This window comes from Salmo salar, chromosome 10 (genome assembly GCF_965601325.2).
Source record: "Salmo salar chromosome 10, fSalSal1, whole genome shotgun sequence".
In the NCBI taxonomy this organism is placed as follows: domain Eukaryota; kingdom Metazoa; phylum Chordata; class Actinopteri; order Salmoniformes; family Salmonidae; genus Salmo; species Salmo salar.
In genome coordinates this window covers 111121582-111136414 of record NC_138300.1, presented here as the reverse complement: position 1 = coordinate 111136414, position 14833 = coordinate 111121582, and the positions used below count along the sequence as shown (strand labels likewise).

Below are 14833 nucleotides of genomic sequence, written 5' to 3'. Positions count from 1 at the left end.
GCCCCTCAGTGGTGCGTGCTTAGTCCCCTCCTGTACTCCCTGTTCACCCATGACTGTGTGGCCAAGCACGACTCCAACACTATCTTTAAGTTTGCTGACAACACAACAGTGGTAGGCCTGATCACCGACAACGATGAGACAGCCTATAGGGAGTAGGTCAGAGACCTGGCACAAGACAAAGGAGTTGATTGTGGAATACAGGAAAAGGAAGGCCGAACACGCCCCCATTCACATCAACGGGGCTGTAGTGGAGTAGGTTGAGAGTTTCAAGTTCCTTGGTGTCCATATCACCAACAAAATATCATGGTCCAAAGACACCAAGACTCTCGTGAAGAGGGCACGACAACATATTTTCCCCTTCAGGAGACTGAAAAGATTTGACTATGAAAGGACTATGACATGTTCACATGTATGACAGAAAGAGAGAAAGTGTGTAGGTAGGTACAGTATATATATGGCCATGAGTAAGCCTCTCCTCAGTCTTCCTCCTCCTCTGTTGTGTCCACGTGCCAGTTCAGCAGGGGTCTCTGCTCTGGAGGGAGGGACGGCTAGATCCTCTGCACCGATTGGGCGGCCAGAAGATGTGGGAGGCACGGACGTGCACTAACCCCAGAGACACCTGTGGAAAGGAGGATAGGAATAGAGTGAGTAAAGGAGAGAGACGAGGAGAGAGGAGGAGAGAGAGAAGGACAAGGAGGAGAGGAGCCTGGTCAAATAATGATCATACTATCGCTCATTAAATTATCATTAGAATCAAGGGGCAGTTCTATGGCGTTAATAACATGGCTATCAAAGGCTTGATGGACAAAACATGTCCATTGTGACTAGTGTTGGCCGTGGGGGCATCTGATAATACTACAAATGTTTCAGGAAAATGTTTCTATTCAAAACAGTGTTTTATTTTTAGGTTAGGTTATTCTCTTAGTTGTGTTGTCACGACAGCAGTTAAATAGACTTTGATTTGAATAAAGAAATAGCAGCAGCAGCATATATGATCAGTCAAAAAAGTTAAATGCAGATAGTTAAATATACTGCTCAACAAAATAAAGGGAACACTTAAACAACACATCCTAGATCTGAATGAAATAAATAATCTTATTAAATACTTTTTTCTTTACATAGTTGAATGTGCTGGCAACAAAATCACACCAAAATAATCAATGGAAATCCAATTTATCAACCCATGGAGGTCTGGATTTGGAGTCACACTCAAAATGAAAGTGGAAAACCACACTACAGGCTGATCCAACTTTGATGTAATGTCCTTAAAACAAGTCAAAATGAGGCTCAGTAGTGTGTGTGGCCTCCACGTGCCTGTATGACCTCCCTACAACGCCTGGGCATGCTCCTGATGAGGTGGCGGATGGTCTCCTGAGGGATCTCCTCCCAGACCTGGACTAAAGCATCCGCCAACTCTTAGACAGTCTGTGGTGCAACGTGGCGTTGGTGGATGGAGCGAGACATGATGTCCCAGATGTGCTCAATTGGATTCAGGTCTGGGGAACAGGCAGGCCAGGCCATAGCATCAATGTCTTCCTCTTGCAGGAACTGCAGACACACTCCAGCCACATGAGGTCTAGCATTATATTGCATTAGGAGGAACCCAGGGCCAACCGCACCAGCATATGGTCTCACAAGGGGTCTGAGGAGCTCATCTCGGTACCTAATGGCAGTCAGGCTACCTCTGGCGAGCACATGGAGGGCTGTGCGGCCCCCCAAAGAAATGCCACCCCACACCATGACGGACCCACCGCCAAACCGGTCATGCTGGAGGATGTTGCAGGCAGCAGAACGTTCTCCACGGCGTCTCCAGACTCTGTCACGTCTGTCACGTGCTCAGTGTGAACCTGCTTTCATCTGTGAAGAGCACAGGGCGCCAGTGGCGAATTTGCCAATCTTGGTGTTCTCTGGCAAATGCCAAACGTCCTGCACGGTGTTGGGCTGTAAGCACAACCCCCACCTGTGGACGTCGGGCCCTCATACCACCCTCATGGAGTCTGTTTCTGACCGTTTGAGCAGACACATGCACATTTGTGGCCGCTGGAGGTCATTTTGCAGGGCTCTGGCAGTGCTTCTCCTGCTCCTCCTTGCACAAAGGCGGAAGTAGCGGTCCTGCTGCTGGGTTGTGGCCCTCCTACGGCCTCCTCCACGTCTCCTGATGTACTGGCCTGTCTCCTGGTAGCGCCTCCATGCTCTGGACACTACGCTGACAGACACAGCAAACCTTCTTGCCACAGCTCGCATTGATGTGCCATCCTGGATGAGCTGCACTACCTGAGCCACTTGTGTGGGTTGTAGACTCCGTCTCATGCTACCACTAGAGTGAAAGCACCGCCAGCATTCAAAAGTGACCAAAACATCAGCCAGAAAGCATAGGAACTGTTAAGTGGTCTGTGGTCCCCACCTGCAGAACCACTCCTTTATTGGGGGTGTCTTGCTAATTGCCTATAATTTCCACCTGTTGTCTATTCCATTTGCACAACAGCATGTGAAATTTTTTGTCAATCAGTGTTGCTTCCTAAGTGGACAGTTTGATTTCACAGAAGTGTGATTGACTTGGAGTTACATTGTGTTGTTTAAGTGTTCCCTTTATTTTTTTGAGCAGTGTAGTTAACCACATAGCTACCCGGACTTACTTTTTAGTAGTCTTATGTCTTCTATCCCCAAGCCATAAGACTGCTACATTGTTTGTTAAATAGTTAACCAAATAGCTACCCAGACTATTTGCCCTTTTAGCACAAACTTTTTTGACTCATCACATGCACTGCTGCTACTGTTTATTATCTATCCTGTCGCATAGTCACTTTATTCCTTGTTAAAAGTACATATCTACTTCAATTACCTCGTACCACTGCACAGCGACTTGGTACTGGTACCCTGTGTATATGTGTACAAGTTACAAGTTATCATTACTTATTGTGCATTTATTATTACTTTTATTATTTTCTGTTATTACTTTTCTATTATTTCTCTATTTTCTTTCTCTCTGTATTGTTGGGAAGGGCCCATAAGTAAGCATTTCACTGTTAGTCTATACCGGTTGTGCTGCCATCCTGTTAGAAGGTAACAGATCATTTTATTACAATGGTTAAGGTGGATTTTCATTGTGTTCCATGGTGTTATTCGCCCCCTAGTGGAGCTTTCTGGTACTTAGAAAGACTGTACACAAACAGGAAGTAGGGAATTCGTTCTGCACGCATAGAAGCAGCTAAAAACAACACTACGGTGCAGGTCTTTCAGTGTAGTTATTTCTTGTCAGTTTCAGCCTCGGAAAATATTTGTTTGTAAGTTCGAGTCAAGCATTTAGCTAGTGATAATAATCTTGATATTGATAGAGTTGCTTACATATTTACATTTACATTTAAGTCATTTAGCAGACGCTCTTATCCAGAGCGACTTACAAATTGGTGCATTCACCTTATAATATCCAGTGGAACAACCACTTTACAATAGTGCATCTAAATCTTTTAAGGGGGGGGTTAGAAGGATTACTTTATCCTATCCCAGGTATTCCTTGAAGAGGTGGGGTTTCAGGTATCTCTGGAAGGTGGTGATTGACTCCGCTGTCCTGGCGTCGTGAGGGAGCTTGTTCCACCATTGGGGTGCCAGAGCAGCGAACAGTTTTGACTGGGCTGAGCGGGAACTGTGCTTCCTCAGAGGTAGGGAGGCGAGCAGGCCAGAGGTGGATGAACGGAGTGCCCTTGTTTGGGTGTAGGGCTACATATCAATGTTGGTTGGTTGCATTTACTCACACAAATTGCCTTGCCTTTCATGTATGCCGTCAGCTGTCTTACTTTGCTCGTGCGTCATGCAAACGAATTGTAAAATATTCAATACTGTAGTTTTGTTACTGTTTCTAGTGTAATATGCTTTGTTATTCTACAGAGATGGTTGTACATTATTAGAGTAATGAAAGGAGTTAGCCAATTACCATATGAGTAACAATTAGCTACATGGTTTGGCGTCATGCCAGATGCATGGTACCTTGGCACATGCTTTGTATTTTCATGCAACTTCAACTTGAAATGTATAATGTACAGCTACAGTATTTCGATTTGAATTGAATACTAAAGTATATTATTTTCTGTATTTTGCAGTTTCACAACATTAACGTTTTCAATATATTCATTCAACAAAAGTCACGCCTTGGGAGTTTTATTGAAGATTTAGTTGTTAGCTATCTGTCTAGTTTTGCATGGGAATGCAATTCAAGGGCAGAGTAGTGAAAAAACATCATCACGGCGGGCTCAAGCACAAGAATAACCGCACACGGTGGTTATATTTCTACGTTCATCAGCCAACAAAGCCTCTGTTCCTTGGGAAGACCAGCAGTCTTCGATACAACAACCAGAGCCAAGTGTTTGACAGAGAGAGATGGAGGAGCCTCTTCAGCACATTGGGACCAAGTCTCAGTCTACAAGATCAAGGTCATCAAAACAGTCAAGCAGATCCTCAACTGCGAGTTCTGCAGCCATCAAAGCACGCACCAAGGCGGACGCAGCACGTGCTCAAGTCTCCTATGCTGAGAAGGAAACTTCTGTGATGAAACAAAAGGCGGAAATAGAGGCCAGCTATTTGAAGCAAAAAGCTGACCTCGAAGCAAGTTTATATGTTCTCCAAGTTGAGAGAACAGCTGCTGCTGCGTTGGCTGCAGCTGCAGCCTTTGAAGAAGCTGTAGGATCAGAACGCAGAGAGCTTCGCAAAGAACTAGACACAGGGACACAGCCCTTAAGTCCAGTCCAACGTACATGTGAGCATGTGCAACAACATGCTAGGCCCTACTTTGATGAACTTCCATTTGAAGTGGAGACACAAGAGCTTAGTGTTGACCCAGCTACATGCCACAATTTAGAAAGTAGCAAACAATGGAGCATGAGCAGAGACTCTCCATTCAAAAGGAATGAACAGCAGCATGGTGGGAATGGAAAACAAGCCTTCTTTCAGTCACACACACAAAGCTTCCCTGAGTCACAAGTGGCACCAGACCTCATCAAGTACCTCCTACGCTGTGAGATGGTGAGTTCCGGACTCCTGAAGTTTGATGATCGCCCTGAAAATTATTGGGCATGGAAAGCATCCTTTCTCAATATGACTGAGACTTGAATTTATCAGCCAGGGAAGAGTTAGATCTAATTACCAAGTGGCTAGGGGCAGAGTCATCTGAGCAAGCAAAGAGAATTAGATCTGTCCATATTTTCAATGCAACAGCAGGGCTTAACATGGTCTGGCAATGACTAGGAGAGTGCTATGGTACACCCAAAGTGATCGAGAATGCACTGTTGAAGAAAATTGATGATTTTCCAAAACTGGCTAACAAAGACAATCACAAACTAAGAGAACTAGAAGACATTCTTCTCGAACTGGAGTGTGCTAAAGTAGAAGGGTCCCTTCCAGGCCTCGCTTATCTGGACACATCTCGGAGGGTAAACCCTTCCATTCAGTTGACAAGAAAAATGGATAGCACAGGGATCCAAATACAAGGAGGACTATCGGGTAGCATTCCCACCATTCTCGTTCTTCTCGAGATTCATCAGGAACCAGGCGAAAACTAGAAATGACCACAGTTTCAGCCTCTACACCTCAACTAACCAGGTGTCTATGAAAGGAAGAAACCTGCCAGGTACAGCAGCAAGACACCTGTGACTGTATACAAACAGATGTGTCATCAGAGCCCTCAGACCACCAAACCAAACCCAGTAAGACAAAGGTTGAAAGCCCTGACCATCACTGCCCAATACATAACAAGCCTCATCCTCTTAAAAAGTGCCGTGGGTTTAGATACAAAACTCTAGATGAGCGCAAATCATATCTCAAAGAGAATGGCGTTTGTTTCCGATGTTGTGGGTCAACTCAGCACAGAGTTAAAGACTGTAAGGTGTCAATCAAGTGCTCTGAGTGTGCCAGCGACAGACATCTGGCTGCTCTGCATCCAGGTCCAGCCCCTTCAAATACAGACACCGCTACAGCAGAGAAAGAGCATGGCGGGGAGCAAGGTAATGATGCTCTTCTATCTGTCACCTCAAAGTGTACGGAGATCTGTGGTGAGGCAGTCAATCCAAGATCATGTTCAAAAATATGCCTAGTCAAAGCTTATCCAGCTGGGAAAAGAGAGAAAGCTGTTAAAATGTATGTAGTGCTTGATGAACAGAGCAACAAATCTCTGGCCAAGACAGAGTTTTTCAATCTCTTCAACAACAATGACAACTCTGCTCCATACACCATGAAGACCTGTTCTGGGGTAACAGAGACTTCAGGCAGGAGAGCCATCAACTTCATGGTGGAGTCTATAGATGGACACATGCAGCTCACTCTCCCTACTCTGATAGTGTGTGACATGATGCCAGATGATAGGATGGAGATTCCCTCCCCCGACATTGCGTATCATCATCCCCATCTGCAACCAGTGGCGGACAAAATTCCAGCTGTGGACCCAGACGCTTCCATCCTCCTGCTCTTAGGACGAGACATCTTAACCTGTTGGGGGTAGGGGGCAGTATTTACACGGCCGGATAAAAAACGTACCCGATTTAATCTGGTTATTACTACTGCCCAGAAACTAGAATATGCATATAATTATTGGCTTTGGATAGAAAACACCCTAAAGTTTCTAAAACTGTTTGAATGGTGTCTGTGAGTATAACAGAACTCATATGGCAGGCAAAAACCTGAGAAGATTCTGTACAGGAAGTGGCCCTCTCTGACCATTCCTTGAGCTTCTTGACTCTGTTTATTGAAGACTGAGGATCTTTGCTGTAACGTGACACTTCCTACGGCTCCCATAGGCTCTCAGAAGGCGGGAAAAAGATGAATGATGTAATTCCAGCCACTGGCTGAAAAACATTAGCGCTTTTGGCAAGTGCTCTATCAGAGGACAATGGGCTGAGGCGCGTGCACGAGTCGACCCCATGTTTTTATTTTCTTTCGTCTTTGAACCTAAACACAGATTCCCGGTCGGAATATTATTGTTTTTTTACGAGAAAAATGGCATAAAAATTGATTTTAAACAGCGGTTGACATGCTTCGAAGTACGGTAATGGAATATTTAGAAATTTTTGTCACGAAATGCGTCGTGCACGTCACCCTTTACCATTCGGATAGTGTCTTGAACGCACGAACAAAACAGAGGATATTTGAACATAACTATGGATTATTTTTAACCAAACCAACATTTGTTATTGAAGTAGAAGTCCTGGGAGTGCATTCTGATGAAGACAGCAAAGGTAATAACATTTTTCTTATAGTAAATCTGATTTTGGTGAGTGCTAAACTTGGTGGGTGTCTAAATAACTAGCCCTGTGATGCCGGGCTATCTACTGAGAATATTGCAAAATGTGCTTTCACCGAAAAGCTATTTTAAAATCGGACATAGCGAGTGCATAGAGGAGTTCTGTATCTATAATTCTTAAAATAATTGTTATGTTTTTGTGAACGTTTATCGTGAGTAATTTAGTAAATTCACCGGAAGTTTGCGGGGGCGTATGCTAGTTCTGAACGTCACATGCTAATGTAAAAAGCTGTTTTTTGATATAAATATGAACTTGATTGAACAAAACATGCATGTATTGTATAACATAATGTCCTAGGGTTGTCATCTGATGAAGATCAAAGGTTAGTGCTGCATTTAGCTGTGGTTTGGGTTTATGTGACATTATATGCTAGCTTGAAAAATGGGTGTCTGATTATTTCTGGCTGGGTACTCTGCTGACATAATCTAATGTTTTGCTTTCGTTGTAAAGCCTTTTTGAAATCGGACAGTGTGGTTAGATTAACGAGAGTCTTGTCTTTAAAATGGTGTAAAATAGTCATATGTTTGAGAAATTGAAGTAATAGCATTTCTAAGGTATTTGAATAACGCGCCACGGGATTCCACTGGCTGTTGAGTAGGTGGGACGATTTCGTCCCGCCGACCCTAGAGAGGTTAAGGGTACACAAGGTACGAGAGCAAATAAATGGGCCCCACGACACTCCTTATGCACAGCGACTCGACCTTGGGTGGGTCATCGTGGGTGAGGTCTGTCTGGGAACGGCTCACCGACCAGCCAATGTTAACGTGTTCAGGACAAACATACTTCAAAATGGTCGCACATCCTATCTGAGCCCTTGCCCTGACATCATCCAGGTAAAAGAGAACTCCAACAGCGTAGCTCAGAAACACATCTCTCCCTCTACAGTGCACTCGAGAGATCCAAGCACAACTGTAAACACAGACAGCCTGGGATGTTCCGTGTTCGACAAAACACAAGACGATGATAAACCAGCACCATCAGTGGAGGACAAAGCCTTCTTGGACATTATGGACAAACAGGTTTTCCAGGATGATGGAAACAACTGGGTGGCTCCACTACCCTTTCGCCCCACTAGACGTCGCCTTCCTAATAACAGGGAGCAGGCCATGAACCGTCTCACATCACTTTGCAGAACTTTAGACAAAAAGCGTGACATGAAGCGTCATATTATTGACTTCATGCAAAATATGCTGGATAACGACCACGCCGAACCTTCTCCGACACTAGAGGGAGACAAAGAATGCTGGTATCTGCCCATATTTGGTGTTTACCATCCACAAAAGCCTGACTAAATAAGAGTAGTATTTGACTCCAGTGCTAAGTGTCAAGGCGTGTCACCTAATGATGTTCTGCTCAGTGGTCCAGACTTAAACAACACACTCTTGGGTGTCCTAATGCGTTTCCGCAAGGATTGCATTGCACTAACGGCAGATGTGCAACAAATGTTTTACTGTTTTGGTGTACGTGAGGATCACAGAGATTACTTAAGGTTTCTCTGGTATGAAGACAACAATCCAGATAGAAACATAACTGAGTACAGGATGAAAGTCCATGTATTTGGGAACAGCCGTAGCCATCTACTGCATGAGTCGAGCAGCTCTACAGGGTGAGAAGGAACACGGGTCAGAACCCAAGCAATATGTAGTGAGGAACTTCTACGTCGATGATGGGCTGACATTAGTAGCTACTACAGAAGAAGCTATCAACATTTTAAGAAAAACACAAGCAATGTTAGCGGAGTCCAACATGAAACTACACAAGATTTCATCCAATAGGAAAACAGTTATGGAAGCCTTCCCTATGGAGGGCCGTACAAAAGATCTGGACCTAGGAGTGGATCCTCTCCCCTTTCAACGGAGTCTGGGACTTTCCTGGAACCTGGAAACAGACAGCTTTTCATTCCAGGTGTCCCACAATGAGAAGCATTTTACGCGGAGAGGCATCCTGTCCACAGTGAATAGTCTTTATGACCCCCTTGGGTTCGTGGCTCCAATAACAATGCAAGGTAAAGCCTTAATCAGAGAACTCTCTTCTGATCAGAGTGAGTGGGATGCCCCTCTTCCCACAGAAAAAGAAGAGGAGTGGAAAATGTGGAAGGAATCTTTGATGGAGTTGGAACATATGTATATTCAGCGGACCTACATCCCAGTCTCCTTGTCTACCACTCAAAGAAGAGAGCTACACATCTTTTTGGATGCGTCTACAGTAGCCATAGGAGCGGTAGCCTACCTGAGAGTTATTGACTCGGAAGGTCAATGCCATGTTGGATTTGTCATGGGGAAATCAAAATTGGCCCCTCGTCCGGCCCACACTATCCCACGCCTAGAACTGTGTGCGGCTGTGCTAGCTGTTGAGATGTATGAACTGATCAGAGACGAAATGGACATTGATGTAAATGCGGCCAAGTTCTACACAGACGTGTAGAGTTCTACACAGACGTGAAGTATGTTGCCAATAGGATAACTCGCATCAGGAAGTCTACCCATCCAGATCAGTGGTGTTATGTAAACACTGAAAGCAATCCAGCAGACCATGCAACCAGGCCCATGCTAGCTGCGCTCTTAAAGCACACCAGTTGGTTCTCAGGTCCACCTTTCCTGACCCAAGTAAACTCAAGTGAACCTGAGACCATCAATTTTGAGCTTGTAGAGCCTCACGCAGACGCAGAGATTCGACCAGACGTCACTGCCTTCGCCACTAAGGTTTCTGGAGCTCAACTCGGCTCTCATCGCTTTGAGAGGTTCTCAAGCTGGAAAGCTCTCAATCGAGCCACAGCACGACTCATTCATGTTGCCAGATCTTTCCATGACGGTGAGGACAACACCAGCTGCAGAGGCTGGCATGACTGTAATAAACCATGCAGTACAAGTGAGTTGTCACAAGCCAAAACAGCAATCATTCACTGTGTGCAACATGAAGCCTTCAAAGAGGAATTCAAATTCCTTGAAAAAGGAAAAGAGTTCCCAAAACAAAGTACTCAAAAAGCTGAACCCAGTGATTGATGAGGATGCGTTGCTGAGGGTGGGAGGCCACTTATCCTCTGCCGACACGTCACAAGAGAAAAAACATCCTCTCATCATCCCACGGACACATTATGTCGCCACTCTGCTGGTAAGACATTATCACGAGCAAGTGGCTCACCAGGGCCGTCATTTTTCAGATGGAGCTTTTCGAGCAGCAGGCTTCTGGATTATTGGGAGCAAACGTCTGGTCTCTGGTATCATCCACAAGTGTCATCCTGCCGCAAGATTAGAGGGAGGTTAGTTGACCAAAAGATGGCTGACTTGCCTGCAGACAGACTCACATCTGAACCACCATTCACCGGCGTTGGACTTGATGTGTTTGGACCATGGAATGTCATAACTCGTCGCACTAGAGGTGGTAGTGCAGACTCCAAGCGCTGGGCGGTGCTCTTTACATGCATGTCTACTAGAGCAGTCCATATTGAGCTCATCGAATCCATGTCCACATCCAGCTTCATCAACCCGCTGAGGCGTTTTTTTCTCTATCCGTGGTCCAGCAAAAGTGCTACGCTCTGATCAAGGTACAAACTTTATAGGTGCCTGCATGGAACTGTGGGAATCGACACAAATGACTCAGAACTGACCAAATACCTCTCAGACAAGGGATGTACTTGGATATTTAATCCCCCACACTCGTCTCATATGGGTGGTTCTTGGGAGAGACTCATTGGGGTTGCAAGACGTATCCTAGATGCTATGCTGTTTCGGACGGGCTCCACTGGTCTCACACATGAGGTCTTGAGCACTCTTAAGTCTGAAGTTATGGCAATAATCAATGCGAGACCCTTAGTGTCAGTGTCAACCGACCCTGACATGCCTGCCATTCTCACACCCTCAATGTTACTGACACAAAAGACTGCGCTTCCTCAGCCCCTTCTGGATACTTCAGCATGAACGACCTTCATGGAAAACAGTGGAAGCAAGTCCAGTGTCTCGCTGACACCTTTTGGAAAAGGTGGAGACAGGAGTACCTGACAACGCTGCAGAGACGCAGAAAATGGACAGCAGAAAAGCCAAATGTAAAAGTGGGAGATGTTGTCTTATTGAAAGACAGTCAGGCGCACAGAAATGACTGGCCAGTCGGGCTTGTGGTCAAAACCTTTACCAGTACTGACAAAAAGGTTAGGAAAGTAAAACTAAACATTGTCAAGCAAGGAGCTGATAAGGTGTTTCTAAGACCAATCTCAGAGATTGTTGTTCTTCTTTCTGAAGCATCCTTGAGACAAAAGATAAGAATAAAAAGGACATTATTTGTTTCTTATGACATGTTTTATTTCATAGTGGCACAATTTCATTATACCAGGCGGGGAGTGTGCTGCCATCCTGTTAGAAGGTAACAGATAATTTTATTACAATGGTTAAGGTGGATTTTCATTGTGTTCCATGGTGTTATTCGCCCCCTAGTGGAGCTTTCTGGTACTTAGAAAGACTGTACGCAAACAGGAAGTAGAGAATTCGTTCTGCACGCATAGATGCAGCTAAAAACAACGCTACGGTGCAGGTCTTTCAGTGTAGTTATTTCTTGTCAGCTTCAGCCTCGGAAAATATTTGTTTGTAAGTTCGAGTCAAGCATTTAGCTAGTGATAATAATCTTGATATTGATAGAGTTGCTTACATATCAATGTTGGTTGGTTGCATTTACTCACACAAATTGCCTTGCCTTTCATGTATGCCGTCAGCTGTCTTACTTTGCTCGTGCGTCATGCAAATGAATTGTAAAATATTCAATACTGTAGTTTTGTTACTGTTTCTAGTGTAATATGCTTTGTTGTTCTACAGAGATGGTTGTACATTATTAGAGTAATGAAAGGAGTTAGCCAATTACCATATGAGTAACAATTAGCTACATGGTTTGGCGTCATGCCAGATGCATGGTACCTTGGCACGTGCTTTGTATTTTCATGCAACTTCAACTTGAAATGTATAATGTACAGCTACAGTATTTCGATTTGAATTGAATACTAAAGTATATTACTTTCTGTATTTTGCAGTTTCCCAACATAAACGTTTTCAATATATTAATTCAAGAAAAGTCACGCCTTGGGAGTTTTATTGAAGACTTAGTTGTTAGCTATCTGTCTAGTTTTGCATGGGAACGCAATTCAAGGGCTGAATACCTGTTGTTATTTGATTTTATGAAGAAAAAAAATATGTGAACAGTTAAGCTAATTAAAACCAACAAATGATGTTGGACCGACTACAAAATATTTGGTTTGTTATTCTTTTCCCACATAATCATGTCTCTGTCAATTAAGCAGTTAGCACAAGGTTTACAAAACACACGGGCAAATGTCAACTGCTACTAATGATGCCTGTTATCTTACAAAAGGCCTGTTATTTTGCCTAGAAATGAGAAACACAATAATTATTCAGTTAATCTTGAACGTAAGGCTGAGCTTGGCTCATGCCTCAGGGCTTGTTCAGTGAGTAAGAAATGCCACCCTATTCCCTAGATAGTACACTACTTTTGACCAACGCCCTATGGACCCTGGCACAGGTCGTGCACAAACCTTTTGTAGGGCAGGTGCTCAAATTGAATAGCTAGAACCAAAGATGAAAGGGAGTTAGTATATTTACATGAACCACTAATGGAGTGGGCTATAACATCTGATCTTCGCTAATGTAGGCTAGATCAGGACTTCTCAAAGTGGGGTCCATGGAGTCCCCTGTGGTCTGCAGCCAGATTTCAAAATATACAATACAATGTAATATTATTAAAGGCCCAATGCCGCTGTTTAATATGAATACCAAATCATTCCTGGGTAACAAATAAATATGTTACGATAATAGTTTTTTCACCTGTCTTTGTCCTTGTCTCCACCCCCTTCAGGTGTCGCCCATCTTCCCTATTATCCCCTGTGTATTTATACCTGTGTTTTCTGTTTGTCTGTTGCCAGTTCGTTTTGTTCGTAGAACCTACCAGTGTATTCCCCCTTGCTCCTGTCTTATCTAAGTTCCTGTTTTTCTGCCTGTCCTGAGCCTGCCTGCCGTCCTGTACTTTTGCCCCACTACTCTGGATTACCGACCTCTGCCTGACCTGACCCTGAGCCTACCTGCCGTCCTGTACCTTTGCCCGTGTTGTTGTAATAAAATTGTTACTTCGACACAGTCTGCATCTGGGTCTTACCTTAAACGTGATACTGGTGGGGAGGGTGAAAATGTAAAACTACCTGTTATTGGCAGAGAGGTTTGAAACTCGCTTTGTTATTGGTCTATTAACCAATTCCAACTGGTGATGTCACCAGGCAAGCTGAAACTCCAGCCCATGCAAACTTGCTGATTAGAAGGTCCTGTGTAGATTGTATTTTCAACCAGCAACTATCAGGAAATGACACTGATCAAATGTTTTCACACTTTTACAGTGTTTGTTTCATCATTTGTTGTACAATTGTACAATATGGTACAAAACACAGGAAAAACTGAATTTTGACTGCACTGGGCCAAAAGTAGTGTACTATATAGGGAATAGGGTGTTATTTCAGACGCAGATGAGAAGAAGGCCTTTCTGATTGGCTCCCGTGGTAATACATGTCCTGGGGGGTGATGACAGCACCACATAGGCCTCTGGCCATGGCTAATTGTGAAAATGTTTGAACCACCAAAACCGCTGTAGTTTAAAAACTCAGTGGATTGTGCTAAAACAATGATGTCATATCTGAATTCTGCCATCTTTATGCACGTGCGCCATTGAACTACACTTCTTCCTGACTGATGAGCTGTAGGATACAATGAGTGGAAATAATTCATATTAAATATAATATCATATTCCTTTAAAAATTACTTTGGTCCGTGGTTCATTGCTGGGGTTTCGGCACCAAAAATATATCTATAAATATGGTCAAGATTTCCAGATATTGTAGTACCAGACAGAACAACCAGAACAGTGTCACTCCATGAGATGCTGTACATTACAGAACCTTCCTTCAATATTCCCCTAATACATTCCACATCAAGCCATCTCTCGTGCAGCAGCAGCACGTTGAGCAAGTGGAGCTTTAGAGTTGAGCTCTGGCCTGGGGATCAGTGTCATTCTCACAGGAGCCAGCAGAAAGTATTATATTCCACAGAGGAGAGGTGTCCCAAATGGCACTAAAGAGCCCTATGACCCATGGTTAAAAGTAGTCCACTTATGGTACATTTCCATCGAGGCATTACCCCAGTGTTTTACCCAAAAGGCTTAGATTTTTGTGTTTCCACCTTCACAGCCTGTCCCCAGTGTATCACTGGGCTGTGGCCTCAGTGGACCTGCTCTGACTTGGAGCATAGGCCCTGGACAATGGTACTTTTCAGCTGTCATTTACATAACAATGGCTAACTGTGAACATGGGTTAACAACTTCCATGGTTAACACCTTCTCAAAAAGAACAGTGTTGCAGAGGCTGTTGATTCTGCTGTTGATTGTGCCTCTATTACAGTAAAAACACCACAGAGGGCAAGCACTGGACCACCTGCATGAGTTATTGCTGGGTGTCAGCTTACTGCATTAAAGCAGGCCGTGCTAAATCAAGCCAATAAACAATGGTA

General features: G+C 44.1%; 1 protein-coding gene across 1 annotated transcript in view; it reads right to left on the bottom strand.

The window, feature by feature from the left end:
• Positions 1 to 476: 476 nt before the first annotated feature.
• LOC106561580 (mitochondrial inner membrane protease subunit 2) overlaps positions 477 to 14833 on the bottom strand; it is a 257221-nt gene continuing 242864 nt past the window's right edge. The window contains 2 exon segments of the mRNA XM_045688754.1: positions 477 to 562; positions 565 to 619. Of these exon segments, the coding sequence (XP_045544710.1) occupies positions 477 to 562; positions 565 to 619 (141 nt within the window).